This window comes from Nematostella vectensis, chromosome 3 (assembly GCF_932526225.1).
Source record: "Nematostella vectensis chromosome 3, jaNemVect1.1, whole genome shotgun sequence".
NCBI lineage: Eukaryota > Metazoa > Cnidaria > Anthozoa > Actiniaria > Edwardsiidae > Nematostella > Nematostella vectensis.
This window is the reverse complement of record NC_064036.1, coordinates 13933489-13960417: the sequence shown is the minus strand read 5'-3', so window position 1 is coordinate 13960417 and position 26929 is coordinate 13933489. Positions and strand designations below refer to the sequence as shown.

Below are 26929 nucleotides of genomic sequence, written 5' to 3'. Positions count from 1 at the left end.
ATATTTGCAGATGATACAAATCTATTTTATACTTCAAAAAACCCCAAAGATTTAGAAACCACTGTTAATAGTGAATTAGACAATGTCATCAAATACTGTAACGCTAACAAGTTGTCCATTAATTTTAAGAAAACACATCATATCACTGTCACCTCCCCCAGAAAAAGTGTTTCTATTGACTTAACAGCATATGGTATAAAGAATACTAACAACATAAAATACTTAGGTGTCTTTATTGATGAACATCTCAAATGGAATTCACAACTAAATCATGTTAATAAATGCCTCGCAAAAAATCTTGGAATCATTTCCAAGTTACGTTATTTTCTTCCCCTGACTACTTTAACACAACTATACTATAATTTAATTTACCCATATATTTCTTATGGTATAATGAGCTGGGGCTCGGCAAGCCAAACACGGCTTCGCCCTATCAAAACGAAGCAGAATAAATGCATTCGCTCTATTTTCTTTGCTCCCCAAAGGGAAAGTCCATCGAATTATTACCAACTGCTTAGGATCCTGAATCTTGATAACATACATAATCTAAGGATATCATCTCTTGTTTACAAGCTCCAACACTTTCCTGATACTATGCCTAAGCCATTATGTAATCTAATCCTGCCTGCCACTCAAGTTCACTCACATAATACCAGATATGCTTCCAAAGGCAATCTCTTTAGGCCAGCTTCCAAAACCAATTATGGATTAACTAAATTTACAGCCATGTCTTCTAGATTTTGGGAAAAAATACCAAATTGCATTAAGTCCTTACCTTACAATTCCTTCATAGAACAACTGAAATTGCATTTATTAAATAATCAGAATTAATATTGATCCACCCTGGCCAGATTTACTTTTCCTCACTCTAAAATATTATATTTTGTTTATGTATATATTATATATTGTAAAAAAAAAAAAAAAAAATAATAATAATAATAATTTTATAATAATATTATAATAATATCCTGTAAGACCCTCGAAATCTGACTGTGGCAGTGACCATCTCGAAAGCTTATGCTTCTATGGTCACTGCGCACCTTAAATTTTTTTTTCTTCTTAAGTACCGTAAATAGTTAACTTCCCCTTTTTTCTACCTGTATCCAAATATTCTTTATCTTATTCAAAATAGTGCAAAATAAAAAAATGAATGAATGATGCGTTTATTACAGGTCTGCAATCCAACACAATCAGGCAACGATTGTTGGAGAACAAAACACTTGATCTAAAGACCATGTTTGACCAGGCTCGAGCTCTGGAGTCAGCTATGAGGAGTTCAGAATCATATGGAGCACCACAGATACCTATAAATGCAGCACTACCTTGTAACAGCACCTCATTGTCAGCAGAACAGCCTGACGAGTCTACTGTAGCTACAATGAAACCCGATAAAGCTACTTGCTTTTTCTGTGGAAACAAGAAACACCCTCGACCGAAGTGTCCTGCCCTGGAGGCTATTTGCAACAAGTGTCAAAAGAAAGGCCATTTTGCTAAAGTTTGTAAAGGAAAGGCGGTTCCAAAAGAAAGAGTTTCGGCAGCAACTTGGTCCCCGACACTCGCCACATTGACAGCTAACCCACCAAAATCCCTCTCTAAATCATGTGGTGTCGTCAATATCCAAGGATTGCAAGTCAAGGCCCTGTTTGACAGTGGGAGTAGTGAAAGCTATATCCATCCCAGTCTAGTAGAGCAAGCAAGTCTGACAGTCCAGCCCTCATCTAGTACCGTATCCATGGCAACCTCCTCGACAGGCGCCATCAAGGTTAGTGGTACTTGCACAGTTGATCTTACCTACCAAGGACGGAGATATGAAGGCCACAAGTTTTCTGTACTCCCTGGGCTATGTGCAGACCTCATATTAGGAGTAGACTTTCAGTCAAAGCACGAAAGTGTCATCTTCCAGTACAAGGGCTCCGAACCGCCCCTCTCCGTCTGTAGCTTCAGCACTCTGAATGTAGACCCGCCTGAGCCATTTGCAAACCTGACAGCAGACTGTCATCCTATTGCCACAAAGTCACGCCGCTACAGCCAAGAAGATTCCACGTTCATTGATGAAGAAGTTAAGAGGCTGCTTAATGAAGGAATCATTGAGCCCAGTCGCTCTCCATGGCGAGCACAAGTTGTAGTAACCAAGGATGAGAATCACAAGAAGAGGCTAGTAATTGATTACTCACAGACCATCAACAGGTTTACCCTCCTCGACGCATTCCCATTACCACGAATAACCGACTTGGTTAACCAGATCGCCCAGTACAAAGTCTTCAGCACTATTGATCTACGCAGTGCTTATCATCAGATCCCTCTCAAAGATGAGGATAAACCGTACACAGCATTCGAAGCTAGAGGTAACCTGTATCAGTTTAGCCGACTCCCATTCGGCGTCACCAACGGGGTGGCCTGCTTCCAAAGAGAGATGACTAAGTTTGTGGAAGAGAACAATCTCAAAGCGGTCTTCCCTTATCTCGACAACATCACAATCTGTGGGAAAGACCAAGAAGAGCATGATTCCAACCTTCAGAGTTTCCTTGAAGCTGCTAAGCGCAAGAACATCTGCTATAACAACGTCAAGAGCATCTTCTCCACCAGGCGTCTTCCTATCCTTGGATATGTGGTTGAGGAAGGGAATATCAGTCCAGACCCAGAACGTCTACGCCCTTTGCGAGAGCTACCCGTTCCAAGTGACTCAAAGTCTCTGAACAGATGCCTTGGATTGTTTTCCTACTACTCACAATGGATACCCGCATACTCGGATTGAATCAAGCCAATAACCTCCTGCAAGGTTTTTCCATTACCCGAGCCCGCTGTCGCGGCCTTTGAGAGTATCAAGAAGACGGTGGGGGAAGCTTTTGTTAGTGCAATCGATGAAAGCATTCCATTTGAAGTTGAGACGGATGCTTCAGAGGTGGCATTAGCTGCTACTCTCAGCCAAAATGGGAGGCCAGTTGCATTCTTCTCAAGAGCCTTACAGGGCAGCGAGCTCAAGCACGCCTCAGTTGAGAAAGAGGCACAAGCGATTGTAGAAGCTGTCCTACACTGGAGGCACTTCCTAACAGGGAGGCACTTCACTCTTAAAACAGACCAGAAATCAGTATCTTACATGTTTGACCAGTGCCACAAAGGGAAGATCAAGAATGATAAGATCATGCGGTGGAAGATCGAACTCTCCTGCTATAGTTTCGATATCATTTACCGTCCTGGTAAAGAGAACATTCCACCCGACACTCTGTCCAGAGCTACTTGCGCCACGTTGAGTGAAGATCCCCTCTACCAGCTCCACGAGTCACTCTGTCATCCAGGGGTCACCCGACTCAACCACTTCGTACGCACCAAGAACCTCCCTTATTCCCTTGAGGAGATCAAGAGCATGACAAGTAAGTGTCCAGTTTGTTGTGAATGCAAACCACAGTTTCATCAACCTCCCAAAGTTCCTCTCATTAAGGCTACTCAACCTTTCGAGAGGATAAACATTGATTTCAAGGGCCCCTTGCCAAGTAACAATGGCAACAAGTTCTTCCTCAATGTAGTTGATGAATATTCAAGATTCCCTTTTGTCTTCCCTTGTCCTGATGTGTCTACACCAACAGTGATCAAGTGTCTTACCTCCGTGTTTACGATGTTCGGTATGCCAGCCTATGTACATTCGGACAGGGGCTCCTCCTTGATCAGCCAGGAACTGCGAGACTTCCTGAATGAAAAAGGGGTAGCCACAAGCAGGACAACTGCTTACAATCCCGAAGGCAATGGGCAAGTGGAGAGGTATAATGGAGTGGTATGGAAGGCAATTTCAGCATCCCTGAAGTCTAAGAATCTGCCAGTAAAGCGCTGGCAAGAAGTCCTTCCTGATGTTCTACACTCCATTCGTTCTCTGTTGTGCACGGCTACCAATGAGACACCCCATGAGCGATTCTTCGGTTTTCCCAGGCGATCCTCTTCCGGATCTTCCATCCCAACATGGATGAGTGAGCCTGGACCGGTCCTACTCAAGCGTCACGTCCGTGCAAGCAAGACAGATCCGTTAGTTGATGAGGTGGAATTGCTTCAGGCGAATCCTCACTACGCCCATGTGCGCTATCCAGACGGCCGAGAAACAACAGTCTCTACCAAGCATCTTGCCCCCAAAGGTGAAGTACCAACAATGTACCCACTCCCTCAAGTTAAGCCTACTGTTCCAGGTGAGCATCACCCTGCTACTGGTAGTTCCCCACCTTCCTCGGAGATAGAAGTGGAGATAGGTGTGGGCGAAGAAGTGCCACAGGTCAGTACAGGTCTTGATGGGCAGCCTCCCTTGCGACGTTCGGAGAGGACCCGACGTCCAGTGGACAGACTTAACCTCTAACCGAGGGGTGAATGTAGTATTTATGTTACGTTAAGAACCTTGAACATTGAATGCCCCCGTGCTCAGACTTAACCTCTAACAGAGGGGTGAATGTAGTATTTATGTATGTTAAGAACCTTGAACATTACGTGTTGGGCTGCCTGTGTTATGTTTATTGTTGTACAGCGGTTTTACCCCATAGAATCTCTAGGGGCAGCCATCTTGCTTAGTTTTCGGTATAGTTTTACAAGCTGTAGATTTATGTTGATTAAAGCCTCAGTTTAGAGGCATACCTTCTACTACAACTGTATACAACGAGCCCCCTTACCGAAACACGTTAAAATGGCATATATGGCGTCGTTTGAATATGTTCTGATGCCAAAAATATCCATTTTAAAAGTTGCTAGGGAAAAAAATTATCTGTTTCTTTTTTCCCAGGAGGAACCATCCCTTTTATCCAGTTAGCCACTGGTTAGGATTTTTTTCCCAGCCAGCAGTGGTTAGGCATTTTAGCACACCAATAATTGCCCGTATAACCGATCAGGACGATTTTTTCCCCAAGCATCCGCTCCAGCGCCCCCAAAAATACAGTGGTTGCCCTACCCAATTCCTTACAGTTTGCATCGAAAGCCTGTTTAAAATATAAAAAAATCTTACGTCACCTCATTAGTAACTAACTCTCATACTCACGTGTGCTGTAGTAATTACGTAGTTGGCGTTATTACCAGCGGGAAAATTCAAGTTTTCTTTAAACTGAGTCAAACTTTTGTTCGCGTAGTTTGAAAGTAAACGGTGCAGTCAATTTAACGCTTTAGATAAACCAGTCCTTCTGGTAAATAAGAGTTAAGAAAAATACCAACATTTTTGGTGGGAATGAAGCACTGTAAAATACTTTTACAATAGAATAGAAGTTCTTTAATCTCGCTACTTATTTAGATGAATGAAAGCGTTTTGAAAATTCAGTGCTTGTTCACGAAGTGTGCATAAACACGGACACAAATAGACTGCTTATTGGAAATATGTTTGAAAAGATACTGTGAATTAGTTTTTGCATTTAAACTACATTTTGGAGGGATTTAATACACCAAAAACTGGAAATCGACTCTGCCAAATTTTCGTCTTTAATAAGACTTCTTCAGGGCAGACTGAAGAAGGTGAATCGTTACAAGCTTATTTACATAAGAATAGTGGCGCGAGACGCAAAAACATTACAACTGACAAAAACGCGCATTTTCTAGAATAGCGCGCGCTATGGATAAAAAGAATTTACACATCTCTACGTGGGTTCCTACTACAAAAAAAGTCATCACTATTAAGAGGGATTTAGATACATATAAACGTTGTGTCAATTTTATCATATGATAAAGACAACGCTCGCAAAAAATGCAACATAATAAGCAGCTTGTAACAATGTTACAAAATTTAGCTCGTCAAACTTTCTGAACACATTCTAATGGCTATGTAGACAGCCAAAACTATAAATTACCGTCTTTAATCACTTCCGGGATATACTATTGCTTTTTTCTCTATGCTTTTATCATCAGGTTACAATAATTATTTTGAATGTGACTTTTTAGAGTCTTTTTTGGGGGGGAACCTAAGTACAAACGCCGCTATATTGATACAAAGCCGTCTGTCTATGGCAAAAGGTCAAAACAAGATGAAGTGAGAAAAAGATTAGTTGTATTTTTATTAAGTTGAACCAGCAAAACTTAATAAGATTGTTGTTATGTGCCAAATTTCATGATAATTTTTCGACTAAAATCTACGGATTCAAACGGATGAATTTATGATTCAGAGAGTGAACAAATGCTAAAATGCTCTTTGTAGATCTCAACATTACTAGAATGGCCAACGAGGAAATCGAGGAAATTGTAAGTAATCCCCTGCCTTTTAGCTCGCTTTCCGATCAAAGATTCAATGTTTTTGTTGGAAACTGGTCAGGAGATATTGCTAACAGCAACATGCATAATGACATCTTTAATCTACTCACTAACCCTGATAAATCTGATGAATCTGATTCTGACCTCATGCTCTCTAGTCCATCTTCCGAATACTTTTCGATCAATAAATTGAACAAATTAATCAAAAAGTCGAATGAAGGCCCTTTCATTCTGCACTGCAATTCAAGGAGCCTGTCTAAGAATTTTGACCTCCTTGAAGATATTTTATATTTAATTGATTCCAAGCCTCAAATTATTGCTGTCACTGAGACTAAACTAAATGATTATTCTGTTAAGAACATAAATTTTAAAAATTACAATTTTTTTCACAATGACTCTAAAACCAATGCTGGTGGCTCTGCCTTATATATTAACAATTCTTTAAATGCTATACCCCGTGAAGATATAAAACTTGACATGGATTTCGTTGAATCAACTTGGTGTGAGATTGAAAATGGGAAAAATAAGAAAAATATTATTGTAGGTTGTATTTATAGACATCCCACAGATAATCTTAATGAATTTACAATTCAGTTAGATAACATAATCAAATCTATTGACCCAAACAAAGTTGACTTATTCCTGTGTGGCGATATAAATATAGATTTTTTGAAAGCTAATTCCCATTTCCAGACTGATGAATACCTCGATATGCTTTTCTCTAATGGCTTAATGCCAATTATAACTAAGCCTACTCGTATAACCAGTCACACTGCCACACTGATTGATCATATCTACACTAATTGTCCCATTTCCCATGTCACTCCTGGTATTCTCACAGTTGATATCTCTGACCATCTGCCCATTTTCTGCACCTTTAAGTCCCATCTCAAGAAAACTTGTGAACAGCAAAGTTTTAGAGATTTTTCTAAATTTAATAGTGAAAATTTCTTGTATGATATGAACCAGCTTGATTGGAATTCCCTTCACCAATCAACTAAAACATTAAATGAAAAAACTGAAGACACAATTCATGCCATCCATTCTGTTATCGATAAACATGCACCAATGAAAATTGCCTCTCGTGCAAAAAAAAGACAACTTAGTAAACCATGGATTACCAATGGCATCTTAAAATCAATAAAGCACAAGCAAAAAATGTACCGAAGTCACTTTTTTAGCAAAAACCAAGAAAAAGTAATAGCATACAAGCAATATTCTAATACTTTATCACATCTTCTCAACAAAAGTAAAAAGGAATATTTCCATTCTCAATTTATTAGCTGTAAAAACAACCTCAAAGCTACCTGGAAATTAATCGGCAAGCTGATACAAAGGAAAACAAAGGGGCAAAGTGCTCCTAGTCGCATTACTTCAGGAAATAGGTCGTTTACCAATCCTTCTGATATTGCTGATCAGTTGAACAAATTTTTTACAAATGTAGGAACCAATCTAGCTTCCCAAATTAAAGATGACAAATCCATATCTCCTACATCCTATATTAAACAATCTACAACTTCTTCTTTTGTTATGTCTCCAGTTTCAGAAGCACAGGTTTTTTTACTTTTTGCATCTCTTAATGAAAATAAATCATATATTACTATTCCTAATAAATTTATAAAATTGTCAGCATCCATCCTAGCCTCTCCCTTTACTGCCATTTATAATGAATCTATAGCAAGTGGTGAAGTCCCTGATATTTTCAAAATCTCAAGGGTTACTCCTATATATAAAAGTGGGGATGCCACTGAACCAGGGAATTATAGACCAATATCAATAATCTGTTCATTTAGCAAGATTCTTGAGAAGCTTATCTACAACCAGCTGATTTTTTTTCTTGAAAAACATAAAATTTTATTTGAATTTCAATTTGGATTTCGGAAAGGCCATTCAACCGAACATGCCATATTAGAAACTGTTGAGACCCTCAAGTCTTCTATTGACCAAGGTATGACTACATGTGCTATTTTCTTAGATTTTTCAAAGGCATTTGATACTATTAACCACGACATCTTATTAGCTAAAATGTACAAATATGGAGTCAGGGGAACCCCCGCAAAATGGTTTTCTAGTTATCTCTCTAATCGTCATCAGTTTGTCAAAATTGGCAATGCGGAATCATCTATGCTACCAATCTCTTGCGGAGTTCCTCAAGGATCTACCCTTGGTCCCTTATTATTCCTCTTATATATTAATGATCTCCCCAACTCTTCTAAGAAACTGAAATTTAGAATATTTGCAGATGATACAAATCTATTTTATACTTCAAAAAACCCCAAAGATTTAGAAACCACTGTTAATAGTGAATTAGACAATGTCATCAAATACTGTAACGCTAACAAGTTGTCCATTAATTTTAAGAAAACACATCATATCACTGTCACCTCCCCCAGAAAAAGTGTTTCTATTGACTTAACAGCATATGGTATAAAGAATACTAACAACATAAAATACTTAGGTGTCTTTATTGATGAACATCTCAAATGGAATTCACAACTAAATCATGTTAATAAATGCCTCGCAAAAAATCTTGGAATCATTTCCAAGTTACGTTATTTTCTTCCCCTGACTACTTTAACACAACTATACTATAATTTAATTTACCCATATATTTCTTATGGTATAATGAGCTGGGGCTCGGCAAGCCAAACACGGCTTCGCCCTATCAAAACGAAGCAGAATAAATGCATTCGCTCTATTTTCTTTGCTCCCCAAAGGGAAAGTCCATCGAATTATTACCAACTGCTTAGGATCCTGAATCTTGATAACATACATAATCTAAGGATATCATCTCTTGTTTATAAGCTCCAACACTTTCCTGATACTATGCCTAAGCCATTATGTAATCTAATCCTGCCTGCCACTCAAGTTCACTCACATAATACCAGATATGCTTCCAAAGGCAATCTCTTTAGGCCAGCTTCCAAAACCAATTATGGATTAACTAAATTTACAGCCATGTCTTCTAGATTTTGGGAAAAAATACCAAATTGCATTAAGTCCTTACCTTACAATTCCTTCATAGAACAACTGAAATTGCATTTATTAAATAATCAGAATTAATATTGATCCACCCTGGCCAGATTTACTTTTCCTCACTCTAAAATATTATATTTTGTTTATGTATATATTATATATTGTAAAAAAAAAAAAAAATAATAATAATAATAATAATATTATAATAATATTATAATAATATCCTGTAAGACCCTCGAAATCTGACTGTGGCAGTGACCATCTCGAAAGCTTATGCTTCTATGGTCACTGCGCACCTTAAATTTTTTTTTCTTCTTAAGTACCGTAAATAGTTAACTTCCCCTTTTTTCTACCTGTATCCAAATATTCTTTATCTTATTCAAAATAGTGCAAAATAAAAAAATGAATGAATGAATGAATGATCCACATAATAAAAATTGGCTTTGCTAAACAAGATAATTTTTTAAAATTTTATAAGCATTGGAAATATATGGGAAAAGTTACGCAAATAGTTCGCGCAGTTTGTGTCCGGAATTGGGGCCAGTTGACCGGGATTAGGGCAAATCACTGACACATACTTTTCGAGCACAGCGCTCTAAACTTATATTTATATATATTATAAGTATTTTTTTAGGTTAAGGTCCAATCTTGTTACTGGCAAAATCTCAAAAGTGTCCTTTTTATTGCTAAAAAGTTATGGTGCTAAATGCAAAAACCGTCCGTAATCGGGACGATTTTTTTCCCAGCAACCGAGGAGTCTAACATCTTCCAAGCCAGCAAAAAAAATGGGCTGCGGAACATATATTTTGCGGAACAGATCCGTTTTGTGCCCTTGAATATATACGTTTTGGGATGGAGAGAAGGGTTGGGGACGTGTCAGTCATAGACAAAATTATGAGTAAAATTGAGTGTCATTCAGCTATAGTGAACAACCTTGGACCAGCGACGGCAATTATAACTTGTTAACAAAATATTGTGGTATTTCATTCCCCTCCCCATAACAGTACCCTGGTCCCAGAGCCTCGAGCGTCTCTCTGTTCAGTGGCCAGCTGGCCCCTAAATAGAGAGACGCACGAGGCTCTGGAACCAGGGTACCATAACAGGGACTGTTATGCTTAAATAAATACTGGGTTTATCTTCTTTACAGTTTTATGCAATTCTTTATGGTTTCGCAACTGGTTACAACTAACACAAAGCTCTTCTAAAGTCCTTTCAAAGAACAAATGTCAATATACAGCGAAAATCATACGCTCTCATGCACTGTTGTCCAAGCACTCGCTCTTGAAGCAATCTACGAAGAACGTGTTTCTACACTCTCTAAGGCACCATAGCTGCGATTTGCTCTCCTCGCAGAACCGGCATGCACCAAGCGCCGCTTCCTGGCATTTTGATTGGCAGAACATCATGTTTCCTAGTCCCCTTCCTTCTACACCAGCATCCGGGAATGACAACACCAAGGCGAGGCCGAGAAGAACGGCTACTATCGTCAGCTTCATTGTCTCTGAAATCAAACCGAAAAAAGGCTTGTATTATTAGTTGGATCTTTTCTTCAAAGGGTTGCCCTTGATAGACTGGCAATCAAAAGAAAAGCCCCCTTCCTGTACTCAACCAAAAGCTACCTTTCCCCTTGGTTATCTCGCAATCAATAAAAAAAAAACCAATCTTGCCCGCTCAACAATCAGTGATCAAGTGGTATCATCAGTTCTAAGTCTACCAAGTGGCTGGTGTACTCAGTTCCTTTAAGAGCCCTCATGCCATTTTTTAACATTAAGAAATAATAATTATTTGGGCTGTCTGGTAAAAATGAATAGTGTTCATAACCTACCCCCCTTTTTGAAAAAAAAGAGAAAGAATAAAAGCATATCAAGAGCGAAAAACCTGTACATAGGCACGCAATAGCTTTTTACACATAATATTATTATGAATTACAAACGTAGGACTTGTTTCACTATATAATAAAGGTTAAATAGAATTAATCGCTGGTTCAACCTTCATTTGTTTTTTAGTTATTGTCTCAAAGTTTGGGATTTCTTACCGGGTTTTTATACGCTGCTCGGTCGAGTACAATAAAACGCTGGCACAAAGGCAAAGCTATCAGGGTTTGGAGCTGAACCATGAACGCGGTTCTATATTCTCATTAACACCCACGCTCGAATTAACTTAAATTAATTATATAGCTAGCAGAACTGTAAAAATTTGTTGATACATCATTAAACTGTCTTTGGAAGCGTTAATAGCCTTAGCGTTAATAGCCTTTGCCGAGACACAGAATTGTTTCGTGCGTATGTTTTACCGACGGGATATCTCTCGTTATGGTCTAAGTTTGTGGCATTAAATAACGATATATCAATAGAGGATATCAAATCGAGCCTCTTGGAGAATTTGAAAGACGCCGGCAATGGCATGAATCGTAACGGGTGCTTAGAGGGGTGTAGTCTACCTCCGCACTAGTTACCCAAAGAGATGAAAAAGGTGATAGGAAGATGATAAATGATAGAAAGCATGCGTATGTCTGCGGGAAGTATTTCATTTAGATTGAGAAATAGGTATTAAAAAAGCAGGATGCAAGTAAAAACCGAAATGGGCAAATTATATATTACATAAGGGAGGAACCTGTAAATTTAAATACAAAAAAGCTCAGTCTTTTCCAGTATTGCGGCCGTTGTTCACATAAAGTTCATACATGCTTTCCAAGTTTTAGCCATTAGAAAACACGAATTGTCTTTTTATCTAAAATAGAGTGACAAGATGTTTACGAAACGTAATTTTCCTGTTTTCTTTTCCCTTTGGAATTGGCCATTTATTATATGATCCGTCAGTATGAAATATTAATGAGTAAAAAGAAAGCCGTAAAAGGCTTAAATTGGACAAATAAAAAAATATTATCAGCAAAATCGTTTTTTTATGCGAATTAATAAAAAAATTAAAAATAGATCGGATAAATAGATTTAAAAAGTCGAAAAAATGGATCGATGGATCGTTTTTTTTTTAAAAGAAAACAAGCAGCACAGCTTGATAGAAGAATTATTTCCTTTTCTAAAAATGAACGCAGCAGTGCAACTTTGTTATTGACCACCCGCTTTTTTTATATAAACCCTTCATTAGAAAATTGAAACATAGAAAAGCAATAAGTCCATGACGTTATTGACGTTAAAATAAAGTGTTAGGGTAAAAGTTTGGCGTCAGTGTAAACCTGGGCGCGTAAGGAGATGTATTACAATTTGAACTTACGTTAGTTTCCTACTTGTGAAGCCCTTAAAGCGACTTGCTGCTTGCAGACCGACACACCTTAAGCTTGTTTTAAGTACTCGATTGATTCTAAGATTAAACCACCAATATTATTTATCACCCCAGTCACGACTAGCGAGTAGTTAACCAATCATAAAGCGCGCTAAGGCGGATGATAGACCGGGGATTATGCGCTAGTGTATTACATGAGCGTGTCTACCTTTGCTTCCTATCGCTACTAAACGCACTTTTTGAAACAACATTTTTAAACGTGGTAGCTTTAGATGGTCATCGGGGGCCTAAGTGAGCAAAGGTGCATTAAAAGCGCCGATAAAGTGTTTACGCATCGCGTTTGTTGTAGGGATCAGATACATCATCTGCAGTACAGCTGACAAGTGACGTAGCATAACCTGACCAATAAGAACACGAATTACTTCGAGTTCCGGTGAGTCATTGACAACCGGCATTGCATGCTGGGAAATGTCCCTATGTGGCACGCGACTAGCAGATTGTCATTTCTCTCTACGTTCTTAATTATCATTTGCTTCGACCACTCACTCTCGGAGCTGCATTTGAATATAAAACAACATCTAGCACTCATATACGTTGGTTAATTCTGCTCCCTATAATAAAATTTTGAATAAACTATCTAGCACACAGTTTTTCACATTTTCATTGTCTTGATATGCCACAATCGCCTATTAAAAAATTCAAAACAAACGCAGTTGCTTCATATTATCCTGAGATTGAAATCTCCCGTAACATCCTGTAAGCGATAGGTGTTCCCTTCACCCAAGGTGCAAAAAAAAAAAAAAGAAAGAAAGAAAGAAATAAAAGCAATAAATAAAATCCAAATAGAGAGAGTTTGCAAAGCACGCATGGTAGGGTAGACTTGGCGGCCAACAAGATGCCTGGGGGTATTAGTTTTACTCAGCAGCAAATTATTAATTTCACGAGAATAAACTCCCCTTCGCCCCTAAGAGGTCTTATTAGTTACGGGTTGAGCGTAATGAGGCAAATTCACAAGGTTTGCCTGCAGCTGGAGAAAAATGAATAAATAAAAAAAGAATATTTATTTCCGCAAAACCGTTTTTTTCTCACTCCAAGGTGCCTCGCTAGCAGAGGCGTCTTTTCTTAGTTTGTTTCACAAATTGAAGCCTGCTAGCCGGCTCTCCGGAGTTTCGGAATTCCTGTGGAAGGGGAAAGGGAAAAGAAATACCGAAGCCCCGGAGAGTTAGCAGCTAGTTAGCGGTCAGCAGGCTACACAAATTGTAATATGTCAAAATTTTCAAATTTCCTAAAAGAATAGCATATTAGGCTACACAAATTGTAATATGTCAAAATTATCAAATTTCCTAAAAGAATAGCATATTAGGCTACACAAATTGTAATATGTCAAAATTATCAAATTTCCTAAAAGAATAGCATATTAGGCTACACAAATTGTAATATGTCAAAATTATCAAATTTCCTAAAAGAATAGCATATTAGGCTACACAAATTGTAATATGTCAAAATTATCAAATTTCCTAAAAGAATATATAATTAGGATTCAACCCCAGACATTGCGGGTATGATAGAATAAAAGTGCATCAAATGCTATCACGATTGATGACACGTGTTTCATCAGATCATCACCCCACCTGGGCGAGATGAGAATCTAAGACTGAGGCAAATTAACAAAATGTTCATTCATAAATGAATGTCCTGCCTTTTTTCGCTATCATTAAAGATTAAGTCTTGATACGTAAATGCATATTCTGCTTTCAACTTGTTTAAAAAACCTAGGCGTCGTCGCTAACTGAGTAAACAGTAACCACTTTGTGCATAGGCAAGACAAAGCATTTAAGGTAAGCTAGAGAACTTAGGGTTAGAGTTAGGTTAAGGGATCGACTATTTAACGGTCTGTAACGAAGTCTCCACACAAAAACTAAAATCTCTTAATGTGAAAATTAAATCCAAAAAAAGCAGTTCTTGGCAACATATTCCAGGTAAGAAAATACACCATTTTTATAAGAACGTCAAATTTTCAGTTGAGGCAGGGCCGTTCTTATTTTTGGAGCATTTTAAGGCTGAAGATGTTCTACGCAAAGTTCTTAAATTTTAGTGAACTTATATAAAAATAAAATACCCAATGAAATATTAGGAAGAAAATTTTACAAATGATCATATCAAAAATAAGGTTGTTATTATGAGCACAATTTGATTCTGCATTTTAGAACGCAGCAGGCCCAAAAGAAAAGCAATATTTTTCTGATATATGAGCCTCGGCATGTTCTTAGCATGTTCTTGAAATTAGGTGAAATCTCAGGCTAAACGTTCTTATAAAAAAGTTTATATATACAAAATAGATTGAAATAGAAAATAGAGCATGCTAACATGCCCCCATGAGAAAAAAGTATCGAGCAGGAAGAATAAAGTTAACTCCCCCCTAAGATATCACATGTTCCTTAAGGTACATTAAGGTACATTAGGATAGCAAAGGATTTTTTGGCAAAGCAACACTGCAGCATCAAATTTGATCAGCGTGGTTATTCAAATTATAAAATAACATATACGAAAGAAATTGTTATCTTTTGGTAAGTCAAAAGTTTATTGAATGATACTTTCCAATTTCCATCACAACTCCAGCTCTTAGATTCAACTATTTTATCTTGATATAGTGAACAATATTTAGAAAACTCACCTTTATCAGATAGGACACCGCAATAGCCTGTATACAACTCCTATAGTTTGTAGCCTGCGTAGCGGCTCGCAGGCTAATAGTTTGCAATTCGGGGGTAATTTTGGGATACTGGGATTTCTATGACGCCTGGACGACCAAGAAAATGGAGGCTGGGTCGGGCGAGCAGATGGCTATGCAAACGCATTTCCGAGATTTCTTTTTGCTAGCGTTTACTCACACCGAGCCGTGTGAGTAAATGAATAAATGAGTAAATTTATGAAAATATTGGAATGTTACGTGCCCCACTCCCTGCTACGGCCCTGACTTGGGATCTTTGGAAATGGCTGCTAGATTATAGAGGAAAGTCAGACAATCACGACGGAGGTGGAAATCCCGGCAGAAGTGAGAGGGGGTCTTTAAGTGAAGATCCCATAAGGATGGATCCTCGCTTAGTCTTTTTGTACCCCCATTTTTGATGGAAAAAGGGCGTTAACTTTGATTTTCCATTTCGTCGTTCGAGTTTCCATTTCGTTAAAAATAGACTAGAGTTTCCACTTTTGAATTTAAAAACAGAGAAGTTGGAAAGCTCTAAGGCCCTAGGTACTCCCCTTTCCATATCCATCAAGTCAGGCCCGCCCTAGGTACTCCCCTTTCCATATCCATCAAGTCAGGCCCGCCCTTGGTACTCCCCTTTCCATATCCATCGAGTCAGGCCCTAGGTACTCCCCTTTCCATATCCATCAAGTCAGGCCCGCCCTAGGTACTCCCCTTTTCATATCCATCAAGTCAGGCCCGCCCTAGGTACTCCCCTTTCCATATCCATCAAGTCAGGCCCTAGGTACTCCCCTTTCCATATCCATCAAGTCAGGCCCGCCCTGGGTACTCCCCTTTCCATATCCACCAAGTCAGGCCCGCCCTAGGTACTCCCCTTTCCATATCCACCAAGTCAGGCCCGCCCTAGGTACTCCCCTTTCCATATCCACCAAGTCAGGCCCGCCCTAGGTACTCCCCTTTCCATATCCACCAAGTCAGGCCGTAGCTATAGGGGACGAGGGAAGGGGACACCCCGACTTCACCCCTCCCATGTTTTACGGCGTTTCAGCGTGTCTGGAAGTATACCAAATTCACCGTTGTTGTCAAATCATGCTGGTAAACCGAGCGAATAATTTGACGACTAATGAAGCTCCTAGAATACACACAAGAGAAAGTAGAAAGGGGGCGCGTAGTGGATGGATGCTGTAAAATTTTCTATTTTTGTCACTCTATGATTCCATTCCAGATGAAGGTCGTAGCTGTTTGCCTGTTGGTTGTCGCCATTGCTCTGGTCACGTGTCCTGGGGACGTAGTCGGCGCCAGGCCCTCCTCGGTGTACTGCAAGTACAAGTGCCGTGATGTAGAGCAAGAGTGTTTGATGTACGGACTGGATCCCATTTCGTGCCACGAGGCGAAACAGCTGTGCGTCCATCTATGCTACTAGGATTGGGGATCCAACCAATGAATAGAATCATCCTGCAAACCCGCTCACATCTATTCTACTACAATAAAATCGTCTTAAATGCAAATACGCGGGCGATTCTGGTGGATTTACCTTAGCGTGCGGGGTCACACTCTCTTTAAGAGGGACGGTGGTAGTGGTGGAGGGGTTGGGCTGGGGGGCATATCCAGAGGCGGCAGGATTGTGGTGGTGGTTGTGGTGGTTGGGGGGGGGGGGGGGGGGGGTGATCTTCCCTTTAATAGTTGTCCTGCCAATAATTCCACAACTAGACTTAAACAAAAGAGGGACTCCTTTATGTATAAAGATGATCTTTACAAAATCAATGACAGCATTTGAAATATAGTATATTATAAAGAAGAAAACACTTGTTCACGCATCCATGGTCATGGATAGAACATAGGGAGTAAAAGCTAACTACACCTTACTTTTTCTTGAAGCTTCACCACCAAGTTTCTATTACAAAGAGGTGGATGGAAATGTCACAGAGACATGTGTATGGGAGAAGAGGGAAAGAATTTTGCTAATGAAGTCGGGGGAATGTCCAAATATCCCCTGCCATTCCCCAGCGTTGAATAAGAAAAGCATAATTTTCCATCATAACTATATTACAAGTTCTCTACATAAGTGGTATATAAACGTCATACACAATATAAAGTTTGGGATGCTTAACAAGGGTAATAGGAAGGGCTAAGTGTTATATAGGACAGTCATACACAATAATGGATCTATCATCAGAAACTGACACTATTCTGGACCCCGTTGCATTGTATTTTACTCCCCAAACCTGAAAAGAAAAGGAAAAAGATTTAAATATTCTATATTTTATCCATACAAAATGCCTCAATAGCAGCCTCCCTGCAGTACTAGGGTTTAAACATGGCAGGGGAGGTACCAGAAAGACCAGACTTTATGACCCTTAACGTACAGTTGATAAGAAGGTCACTGCCCTTGTGATAATCCATAATTTCGAGATATTATAGGTATTCTCCAGTTTATATAGTGAATATCTTATCCATACCTGATCAGTGTGTTCGTAGAATGTGTGAGTACATCGTCTAGTCCCTGCATCCCAGACCTTAACTGTCTTGTCACTTGAACTATAAGACAAAAGCCAGTAATTCTTGGCTCAGTGGAAAACAAAATGTACATACTGATGTGCAGGTTTATGGTTAGAAGGATGCAAAAAAGTGGAGTAACAGGAGAAATAGTGTTGTAAAACATTCCAAAGTGTTGTAGAGTTATTCTGTAGTGTCTAGTGTTGTAGAGTTAATCTGTAGTGTCTAGTGTTGTAGAGTTATTCTGTAGTGTCTAGTGTTGTAGAGTTATTCTGTAGTGTCTAGTGTTGTAGAGTTATTCTGTAGTGTCTAGTGTTGTAGAGTTAATCTGTAGTGTCTAGGGTTGTAGAGTTATTCTGTAGTGTCTAGTGTTGTAGAGTTATTCTGTAGTGTCTAGTGTTGTAGAGTTATTCTGTAGTGTCTAGTGTTGTAGAGTTATTTTGTAGTGCCTAGTGTTGTAGAGTTATTCTGTAGTGTCTAGTGTTATAGAGTTATTCTGTAGTGTCTAGTGTTGTAGAGTTATTCTGTAGTGTCTAGTGTTGTAGAGTTATTCTGTAGTGTCTAGTGTTGTAGAGTTATTCTGTAGTGTCTAGTGTTGTAGAGTTATTCTGTAGTGTCTAGTGTTGTAGAGTTATTCTGTAGTGTCTAGTGTTGTAGAGTTATTCTGTAGTGTCTAGTGTTGTAGAGTTATTCTGTAGTGTCTAATGTTGTAGAGTTATTCTGTAGTGTCTAGTGTTGTAAAGTTATTCTGTAGTGTCTAGTGTTGTAGAGTTATTTTGTAGTGTCTAGTGTTGTAGAGTTAATCTGTAGTGTCTAGTGTTGTAGAGTTATTCTGTAGTGTCTAGTGTTGTAGAGTTATTCTGTAGTGTCTAGTGTTGTAGAGTTATTCTGTAGTGTCTAGTGTTGTAGAGTTAATCTGTAGTGTCTAGGGTTGTAGAGTTATTCTGTAGTGTCTAGTGTTGTAGAGTTATTCTGTAGTGTCTAGTGTTGTAGAGTTATTCTGTAGTGTCTAGTGTTGTAGAGTTATTTTGTAGTGCCTAGTGTTGTAGAGTTATTCTGTAGTGTCTAGTGTTATAGAGTTATTCTGTAGTGTCTAGTGTTGTAGAGTTATTCTGTAGTGTCTAGTGTTGTAGAGTTATTCTGTAGTGTCTAGTGTTGTAGAGTTATTTTGTAGTGTCTAGTGTTGTAGAGTTATTCTGTAGTGTCTAGTGTTGTAGAGTTATTCTGTAGTGTCTAGTGTTGTAGAGTTATTCTGTAGTGTCTAATGTTGTAGAGTTATTCTGTAGTGTCTAGTGTTGTAAAGTTATTCTGTAGTGTCTAGTGTTGTAGAGTTATTTTGTAGTGTCTAGTGTTGTAGAGTTATTCTGTAGTGTCTAGTGTTGTAGAGTTATTCTGTAGTGTCTAGTGTTGTAGAGTTATTCTGTAGTGTCTAGTGTTGTAGAGTTATTCTGTAGTGTCTAGTGTTGTAGAGTTATTCTGTAGTGTCTAATGTTGTAGAGTTATTCTGTAGTATCTAGTGCTGTAGAGTTATTCTGTAGTGTCTAGTGTTGTAGAGTTATTCTGTAGTGTCTAGTGTTGTAGAGTTATTCTGTAGTGTCTAGTGTTGTAGAGTTATTCTGTAGTGTCTAATGTTGTAGAGTTATTCTGTAGTGTCTAGTGTTGTAGAGTTATTCTGTAGTGTCTAGTGTTGTAGAGTTATTCTGTAGTGTCTAGTGTTGTAGAGTTACTCTGTAGTGTCTAGTGTTGTAGAGTTATTCTGTAGTGTCTAATGTTGTAGAGTTATTTTGTAGTGTCTAGTGTTGTAGAGTTATTTGTTAGTGTCTAGTGTTGTAGAGTTATTCTGTAGTGTCTAGTGTAGTAGAGTTATTCTGTAGTGTCTAGTGTTGTAGAGTTATTCTGTAGTGTCTAGTGTTGTAGAGTTATTCTGTAGTGTCTAGTGTTGTAGAGTTATTCTGTAGTGTCTAGTGTTGTAGAGTTATTCTGTAGTGTCTAGTGTTGTAGAGTTATTCTGTAGTGTCTAGTGTTGTAGAGTTATTCTGTAGTGTCTAATGTTGTAGAGTTATTCTGTAGTATCTAGTGTTGTAGAGTTATTCTGTAGTGTCTATTGTTGTAGAGTTATTTGTTAGTGTCTAGTGTTGTAGAGTTATTCTGTAGTGTCTAGTGTTGTAGAGTTATTCTGTAGTGTCTAGTGTTGTAGAGTTATTCTGTAGTGTCTAATGTTGTAGAGTTATTCTGTAGTGTCTAGTGTTGTAGAGTTATTCTGTAGTGTCTAGTGTTGTAGAGTTATTCTGTAGTGTCTAGTGTGTTAGAGTTATTCTGTAGTGTCTAGTGTTGTAGAGTTATTCTGTAGTGTCTATTGTTGTAGAGTTATTTGTTGGTGTCTAGTGTTGTAGAGTTATTCTGTAGTGTCTAGTGTTGTAGAGTTATTCTGTAGTGTCTAGTGTTGTAGAGTTATTCTGTAGTGTCTAATGTTGTAGAGTTATTCTGTAGTGTCTAGTGTTGTAGAGTTATTCTGTAGTGTCTAGTGTTGTAGAGTTATTCTGTAGTGTCTAGTGTTGTAGAGTTACTCTGTAGTGTCTAGTGTTGTAGAGTTATTCTGTAGTGTCTAATGTTGTAGAGTTATTTTGTAGTGTCCAGTGTTGTAGAGTTATTTGTTAGTGTCTAGTGTTGTAGAGTTATTCTGTAGTGTCTAGTGTAGTAGAGTTATTCTGTAGTGTCTAGTGTTGTAGAGTTATTCTGTAGTGTCTAGTGTTGTAGAGTTATTCTGTAGTGTCTAGTGTTGTAGAGTTATTCTGTAGTGTCTAGTGTTGTAGAGTTATTCTGTAGTGTCTAGTGTTGTAGAGTTATTTTGTAGTGTCTAGTGTTGTAGAGTTATTCTGTAGTGTCTAGTGTTGTAGAGTTATTCTGTAGTGTCTAGTGTTGTAGAGTTACTCTGTAGTGTCTAGTGTTGTAGAGTTATTCTGTAGTGTCTAATGTTGTAGAGTTATTTTGTAGTGTCTAGTGTTGTAGAGTTATTCTGTAGTGTCTAGTGTTGTAGAGTTATTCTGTAGTGTCTAGTGTTGTAGAGTTATTCTGTAGTGTCTAGTGTTGTAGAGTTATTCTGTAGTGTCTAGTGTTGTAGAGTTATTCTGTAGTGTCTAGTGTTGTAGAGTTATTCTGTAGTGTCTAGTGTTGTAGAGTTATTCTGTAGTGTCTAGTGTTGTAGAGTTATTCTGTAGTGTCTAATGTTGTAGAGTTATTTTGTAGTGTCTAGTGTTGTAGAGTTATTTGTTAGTGTCTAGTGTTGTAGAGTTATTCTGTAGTGTCTAGTGTAGTAGAGTTATTCTGTAGTGTCTAGTGTTGTAGAGTTATTCTGTAGTGTCTAGTGTTGTAGAGTTATTCTGTAGTGTCTAGTGTTGTAGAGTTATTCTGTAGTGTCTAGTGTTGTAGAGTTATTCTGTAGTGTCTAGTGTTGTAGAGTTATTTTGTAGAGTCTAGTGTTGTAGAGTTATTCTGTAGTGTCTAGTGTAGTAGAGTTATTCTGTAGTGTCTAGTGTTGTAGAGTTATTCTGTAGTGTCTAGTGTTGTAGAGTTATTCTGTAGTGTCTAGTGTTGTAGAGTTATTCTGTAGTGTCTAGTGTTGTAGAGTTATTTTGTAGAGTCTAGTGTTGTAGAGTTATTCTGTTGTAGTGTCTGCATAGTGTTGTAGAGGTATTCCGTAGTTACCAAGCAATGTAAGAGGAGTGGTAATTTGTGAAAATGAAAAGGTGTAATTACGTAAGCACACTTACAGACATACAGTAGCCAAGATTCAGTACAAAAAGAGGTATCTAAATCAGCATTCTTGCAAAGAGCAAATACTTCTCTTTTGAGCACATCCCCAATAATCGATTTAATTGTTTGGAGAGACTCACCTTGAGACAAAATGTGTGTTATCAGGACAGAATGCTACACTGAGAACCCAGGAGCTATGACCTGACAGTGTTCCAGCTAGATTAGCATGTTGACTAAGACATTGGTCAAGGTAACATTAACACTAGAAGTGTTTGGGTCAAGAGCTTGTTACAAACAATAAATAAGAGCTGCTTAGAAGGATACACATCATACATCTTGATGTGTCCATCATCAGATGCTGTGATTAACAGCTGGGAGTCAGGAGAGAATGTGAGGGAGCGAATAGGCATAGCATGGCCTGTAGGGAGAAACAACAATAAGCAAAAAGACATGCATGAAGAATGACATTTAGGGATAAAAACAACAATGAAATGGAAATATCAGTCAGCAAATAGACATGGTTTATCCTCTATCCATGTCCTGTAAGGAAATATCAGGTTATCTTAGCGATATCTAGCTATTCTGAACTATTCTAAAAGCTATTATTTTATTATTTTTATTGTTTTAGCTATTCTAAATGGTGTCTACAGGGTGCTTTCAAAAGTTCGTGGACACTTTCAAGATGGTCTTATTCGCTGAGATTACAAACAAAATCATCTTTTTCCAATCAGATGGATAATAAATTTAACATGCAAGGCAATAAAGTTTTGGCATCGTGGGTTAAAAAAAACACAGCAAATTCAAATTCCTGCCAAAAGGTGAAAAAAAGTGTTGCGCGTCATTACATTTTCACACAATTTTTGGGTAGACTGTCAGTTGGTATGTTAGCTTAAAATTTGCTAGACGAAAAAATTTGCTAGGAAAATGGATTTAAAGATGACAGACAAACACCTGAACAATTTTCAAATGAGAGCACAAGCAGCAATTTTGTATGCCAATGGACTAATGGTTGGAAAAATAGCTAAAATTCTAGGAAGAAGCAAGTTCGAGGAAAGTTTACCGTCACCTCGAATTCGAGGGGCGAAAGTGCTCAACCAATCTGCAAATCACGACTTTGAAATATTATGCACAAGAGGGGATATTTATCCAGAAAAATAAGCAAAAATCTCAAGAGAAAAGCTCTCTTAGGGTCTTCGCCAACCGTCTGGAGATACATGACCAGGAAGGGGTGGAAACCTTTTCAGCGGCATAAAAAGCCATTATTGAGCAACTGGCTGTGAAAATCCTGTTTGAAGCTCGCAAGCAAGTACAAGTTCTGTCAGTTACTGAATGGGACGACTTTCTCTTTACTGACGAGTGCCCTTAGTACTCGTTTCATCTCCCAAACTAAAAAAAAAAAAAACAATGTTGTTTGTGGGGCTCAAAGAGCAAAATTTGGGCATGTCATCTTATACTTTGGTAGAAATTTCTCACTCCTTACCACAGCATCTTAAGAAGTTATTAAAGCAAAAGGAGGACACGCAAACTATTGAAATAAATATGGTAGCTTGCTACGTTGATGCACCTTGTTTTCCTGCAAATTTCCTTGAAATCGGACCATTAAAAACTGCAGTTATATCAATTTAAAAAGTGTCCACAAACTTTTGGAACACCCTGTAGTAGAGGTTACCTTCTAAAGTGTGGAGCAGTTTGTTAGTTGTCAGGTCGAAAATATTGATAATCCCATCTATGGCACCACAAGCTATATAATGACCATCTGGACTCTGAAAAAAAATGTTTGGTATTCAATAAATACTAAAGAGTATATAGTATTTCACAAGTAACTGCAACGAACAACAAAACAACAAACAATAAATAATATAATTTTTTGTTTGAAAAAGTGAAGCTTTTTCCCTTTTCCGAATAAAACTAATGTCATCAGTGGTCAAAATATTGTTTTCTATTATTTTTATCAATTGGCTTCTAAAATACTCTAAATTCCATTTAATTACTACCTTTAGTACTGTATGTCACAACTTTTTACAAAAACAGTACTCCCCTTCCATGATGTTAAACAAGTAGCTTACATATGCAAGGCTCATTGTGAATTTCCCCCTTGTGTCAAGGGAACTCTCTTTCTTCCCAAGCTCAAGGTTGATCAAGTTCACTTTGCCCGAGTGGCTTCCAGTTGCTAGGATTTTAGAATCAGGAGAAAATGTCACAGTCCAGGTATCCACTGAAAAGCAAACAAATAAGACTTATTAGATCTATTCAGTTAGTATTCAACAAAATATAGTGAAGATATAAATATAGGAAAAATTGAACAAACAATAAGGATATGGAAAAAACTGGAGAGCATATAATTTTATAGATTTTTGTATAAGATATGAAAAATCAAGCTTTAACCCAACTGCTTGCAATATTCTGTATCTGGCAATTTCCTTATCCTCTACCTGTAATAATTCAAATACCTGGATCACAATCGATTGTCTTCAGCTGTTTGCCTGACACCAGGTCCCATATCCGAACATGGCTGTCCAGTGAACTGGAGGCTGCCACTATCAAAAGGGTTAAGGATGGAAAACCAAAATAAAATTAAAATGTTATGCATTTCTTACATCACCAGACACAGACATGTAGTACTCAACCACACTTCAATGTCATTACTGTTCTATCAAGGATCAACTGTAATGCTATCTGTGTTATTAGAGAGTAGATGCATGGAAAACTGTGTCTGTTAAGAAGGATACATGTTCCAGTGCTGTTGACATCAACAGACACAACACCAAGCTGATGGCCTTCAAAGTTGAACTTGGGCTCTAATTTATTGTCATTCCTATCAATAAATACAAATAATATAAGTTCTAATAGGATAAGGAGTAAAGAAAATAGGCATATTACTTTCAGAGCTACAAATCTTTAAAAAAATACCATCACATAGCTTGATAAAATATAGAAATAGATAACAAAGCAACAATAGAAGAAAATAGTTTCATACCATGAACTGTTAGCCTTACTGACATCCATTATGAGTCATGTAGGTAATAAAAATGGTGACGGTAAAATAAAATGAAATGGCTGAAAGTTATCATCTTAAACTCTTACTATTACACTAAAAAATACCACTCGGGATAATAGCAGGGCTTCACCATCGGACTCATAAATAACCTACCATCGCCAACACTTGACCATATCATCAACTGATCCAGTTAGGATGCTCTCGGTACAATCCCTCTCATTTGACCCCCAGGCCACGGTCCAGATACTGTCTTCATGAGCTATAAGGTAAAACAAAGATAACACAACAAGAATATAGACCACAGGGCACAGTACAGGTAGTATCTTTGTGGTCTTCGTGAGCTACAAGGTCATGTAACAGAATAGTGACAACAACATGGCAACCTTTATAAGACAAAGCATCGTTTCACAAATGTTATTATTGCAGCAGATAGCTAATGGCAGTGATAAAAACAAAAAAGTGACAATTTACCTTTTTCTTGTTTGCATCTAACCGAATACTGGAAAAACAAAACACAACAGGCGAGAATATAAGCTTTTTAGAAGTCATCATTGATCATGTTGTTAACAGCATAATTTTCCAACATCCATGATTAATATTATTGAGAATCAATAAAAAAGGAAGTGTAGTGTTTTACGATTTACAGAGGATCGCGGAAATGATCATTCACTCACCATTATGTATATTTTCCGTGTGAAACTACAGTAAATCTTGTAAATAATTATTTTACAGACAAGCCGCCATCTTGGAAAAGCAGGCTCAGGACAGCGGATGAGCATGCTAGTCACCAGTCCCACAGACCGTCAGAGCGATTTTACCAGCCCCTCCCCAATTTTTTAATAATAAGAATTTCTATAACATTTCAACCCCTAAAACCAAACAATGGTCACTTTTTTGATGATTAAACTCATTGCTCTTGTTTCCTTATTTCGTTCTGATAATTCAGATGACGTTTTCTAAATTTATTCCATCATCCCCAGCCCCTCCACCCATAGTCCGGTTTTACCGCGATCATTCCGCGCGGTGTGTTGTGGGTCACTTCTCGTTGAACACGATTCAAAATGGCGTCTGTTGGAAGGTCTTTGGTTCTCTTTGGTCGCTCTGCTACGCGTATGCGGGCAACGAACAACCGTCTTTTACGTGGTGTTCACTTCGATGAAGGACCAGGACTGGTATGGAGTATTTATTTTTGCTATATTACCACGTAGGATACGGTTTTATATGGCTATATTGTACCCGATTTGGGGTGGCCGGCAATTTTGATGTCGACACTTTCTAATTCACTTGATTTTATAATATACATTGACTTGTATATCATGAATGTGACCTTGCTGCTTAAGTCTTTACGTTAAAAATCATTAGAGCTTAGTGTATTTTCTTAAAATTATTTATTGTCATTTATAGAGCATGCATGCAGTTTCGCACGATTTCGAAATTTGTCATAAATTGCGTCCGGGGTTTGCATTTGTCAATTGCCATAGTGTTCTCATTGCAATTGATTTTGCTAACTTTCGATATACCTAACTCTAACCGTGTTCGTTAATGTTCCTTAGAATTATGTAATGATGACAGTGTTTAGATGGAAGGTGTGGGTGAGAGGGGGGGGGGGGGGTGGCCTTTGTTAATTTTAGTTTACCATTTAAAATATTGTAATATTTTCATTGTACCTAAAATATCGTTGTCTCCAATAATAAAGTAATTAAATGAGTCAGCAAATTTCACACATTTGGGGGATGTATATATTATGGCTAGTAAGGTCACAAAATGACTCAGCATTAATTCTGGCTCGGATAACATTACTATGGTTGTTTTTTTGTTGTCTTGAATTGAATAATTAATTTGTAAAAGAAATAAAACACTGGTATTTTTATGATACTATGAAAACCCCAGCATTTCTTTGAAAAATTCAAGAGAAGAGCACACATTAACCCCCCCCCCCCACCCTGAAAAATTCTCCAAGATAATTTTCTTTTTTATTGCATTTTCTCATTCTCCTTTGATTCTACTAATATTTCCCCTTTCATATGTATAGAACATGCCGTTTCAAACACAGAACAAGACAAGGTTGTTAATTGTGATGGTCGCCTACCTGGGAACCTGCTTTGCACTTCCTTTTGTTGCCGTCCGATTCCAGATGGCCAAAGCAGCGAATTCCTAAGGCTTCAAGATGGCTTTGTGTAAATTGTGTCTTGCTGTCCTCAAACTTGAAGATTATTCAAGGAATGCTGCCAGTGGATTTATACTTTGTTAAAACTGTAACCAAATGTTAACTATTCTGAAAGTGGAGTGAAGTTAAGGCTTTTCATAGTCTAAGTGTGAAATAAATTTATGTAAATTTTATGAGATTTCGTATGACATTACTTGAGTTTCTTTTAAAAATTACAAAGTTACAATCTATGCAAGCCCCCCCCCCCCAATACCCACAAGAAAATCAAGCTTTGCCAACTTTCCTGCAATGTTTCTTATAGTAGAAGAGTCCTCTGATTATTTTGTCTTGGGGAGGGTTGCAAATGGGGGAATATTGAGCTGATAAATCGCTCTGCTTGTGATTTGCATTTTTG

The 26929-nt window shown here is 38.0% G+C and overlaps 3 protein-coding genes and 2 long non-coding RNA genes across 5 annotated transcripts; 3 read left to right on the top strand and 2 right to left on the bottom strand.

Annotated features, from left to right (window-relative positions):
• Window positions 1-2969: 2969 nt before the first annotated feature.
• On the top strand, window positions 2970-4614 carry LOC125561236. Its single transcript, XM_048725079.1, has 2 exons — window positions 2970-4343; window positions 4423-4614. Exon 1 carries the CDS (start codon window positions 3098-3100, stop codon window positions 4334-4336), a length of 1239 nt encoding a protein of 412 aa, XP_048581036.1. The 5' UTR covers window positions 2970-3097; the 3' UTR covers window positions 4337-4343; window positions 4423-4614.
• Window positions 4615-9524: 4910 nt separating this feature from the next.
• On the bottom strand, window positions 9525-12948 carry LOC116602204. Its single transcript, XR_004290323.2, has 2 exons — window positions 12406-12948; window positions 9525-10675 (listed from the first exon to the last, which is right to left on the bottom strand). It is a non-coding gene; the product is annotated as an uncharacterized LOC116602204 (long non-coding RNA).
• Window positions 12949-14035: 1087 nt separating this feature from the next.
• LOC125561235 lies at window positions 14036-16629 on the top strand. The gene is made up of 2 exons (XR_007307272.1): window positions 14036-14252; window positions 16347-16629. It is a non-coding gene; the product is annotated as an uncharacterized LOC125561235 (long non-coding RNA).
• A 204-nt stretch (window positions 16630-16833) lies between these two features.
• LOC5518746 (WD repeat-containing protein 61) lies at window positions 16834-25162 on the bottom strand. The gene is made up of 11 exons (XM_001638573.3): window positions 25043-25162; window positions 24840-24867; window positions 24522-24627; window positions 24100-24185; window positions 23821-23907; window positions 23437-23585; window positions 23040-23133; window positions 21695-21788; window positions 21511-21603; window positions 17581-17659; window positions 16834-17346 (listed from the first exon to the last, which is right to left on the bottom strand). Exons 1-11 carry the CDS (start codon window positions 25145-25147, stop codon window positions 17257-17259), a joined length of 1011 nt encoding a protein of 336 aa, XP_001638623.2. The 5' UTR covers window positions 25148-25162; the 3' UTR covers window positions 16834-17256.
• A 226-nt stretch (window positions 25163-25388) lies between these two features.
• Window positions 25389-26708, top strand: LOC5518745 (cytochrome c oxidase subunit 7C, mitochondrial). The gene is made up of 2 exons (XM_001638643.3): window positions 25389-25540; window positions 26401-26708. Exons 1-2 carry the CDS (start codon window positions 25430-25432, stop codon window positions 26524-26526), a joined length of 237 nt encoding a protein of 78 aa, XP_001638693.1. The 5' UTR covers window positions 25389-25429; the 3' UTR covers window positions 26527-26708.
• Window positions 26709-26929: the final 221 nt, after the last annotated feature.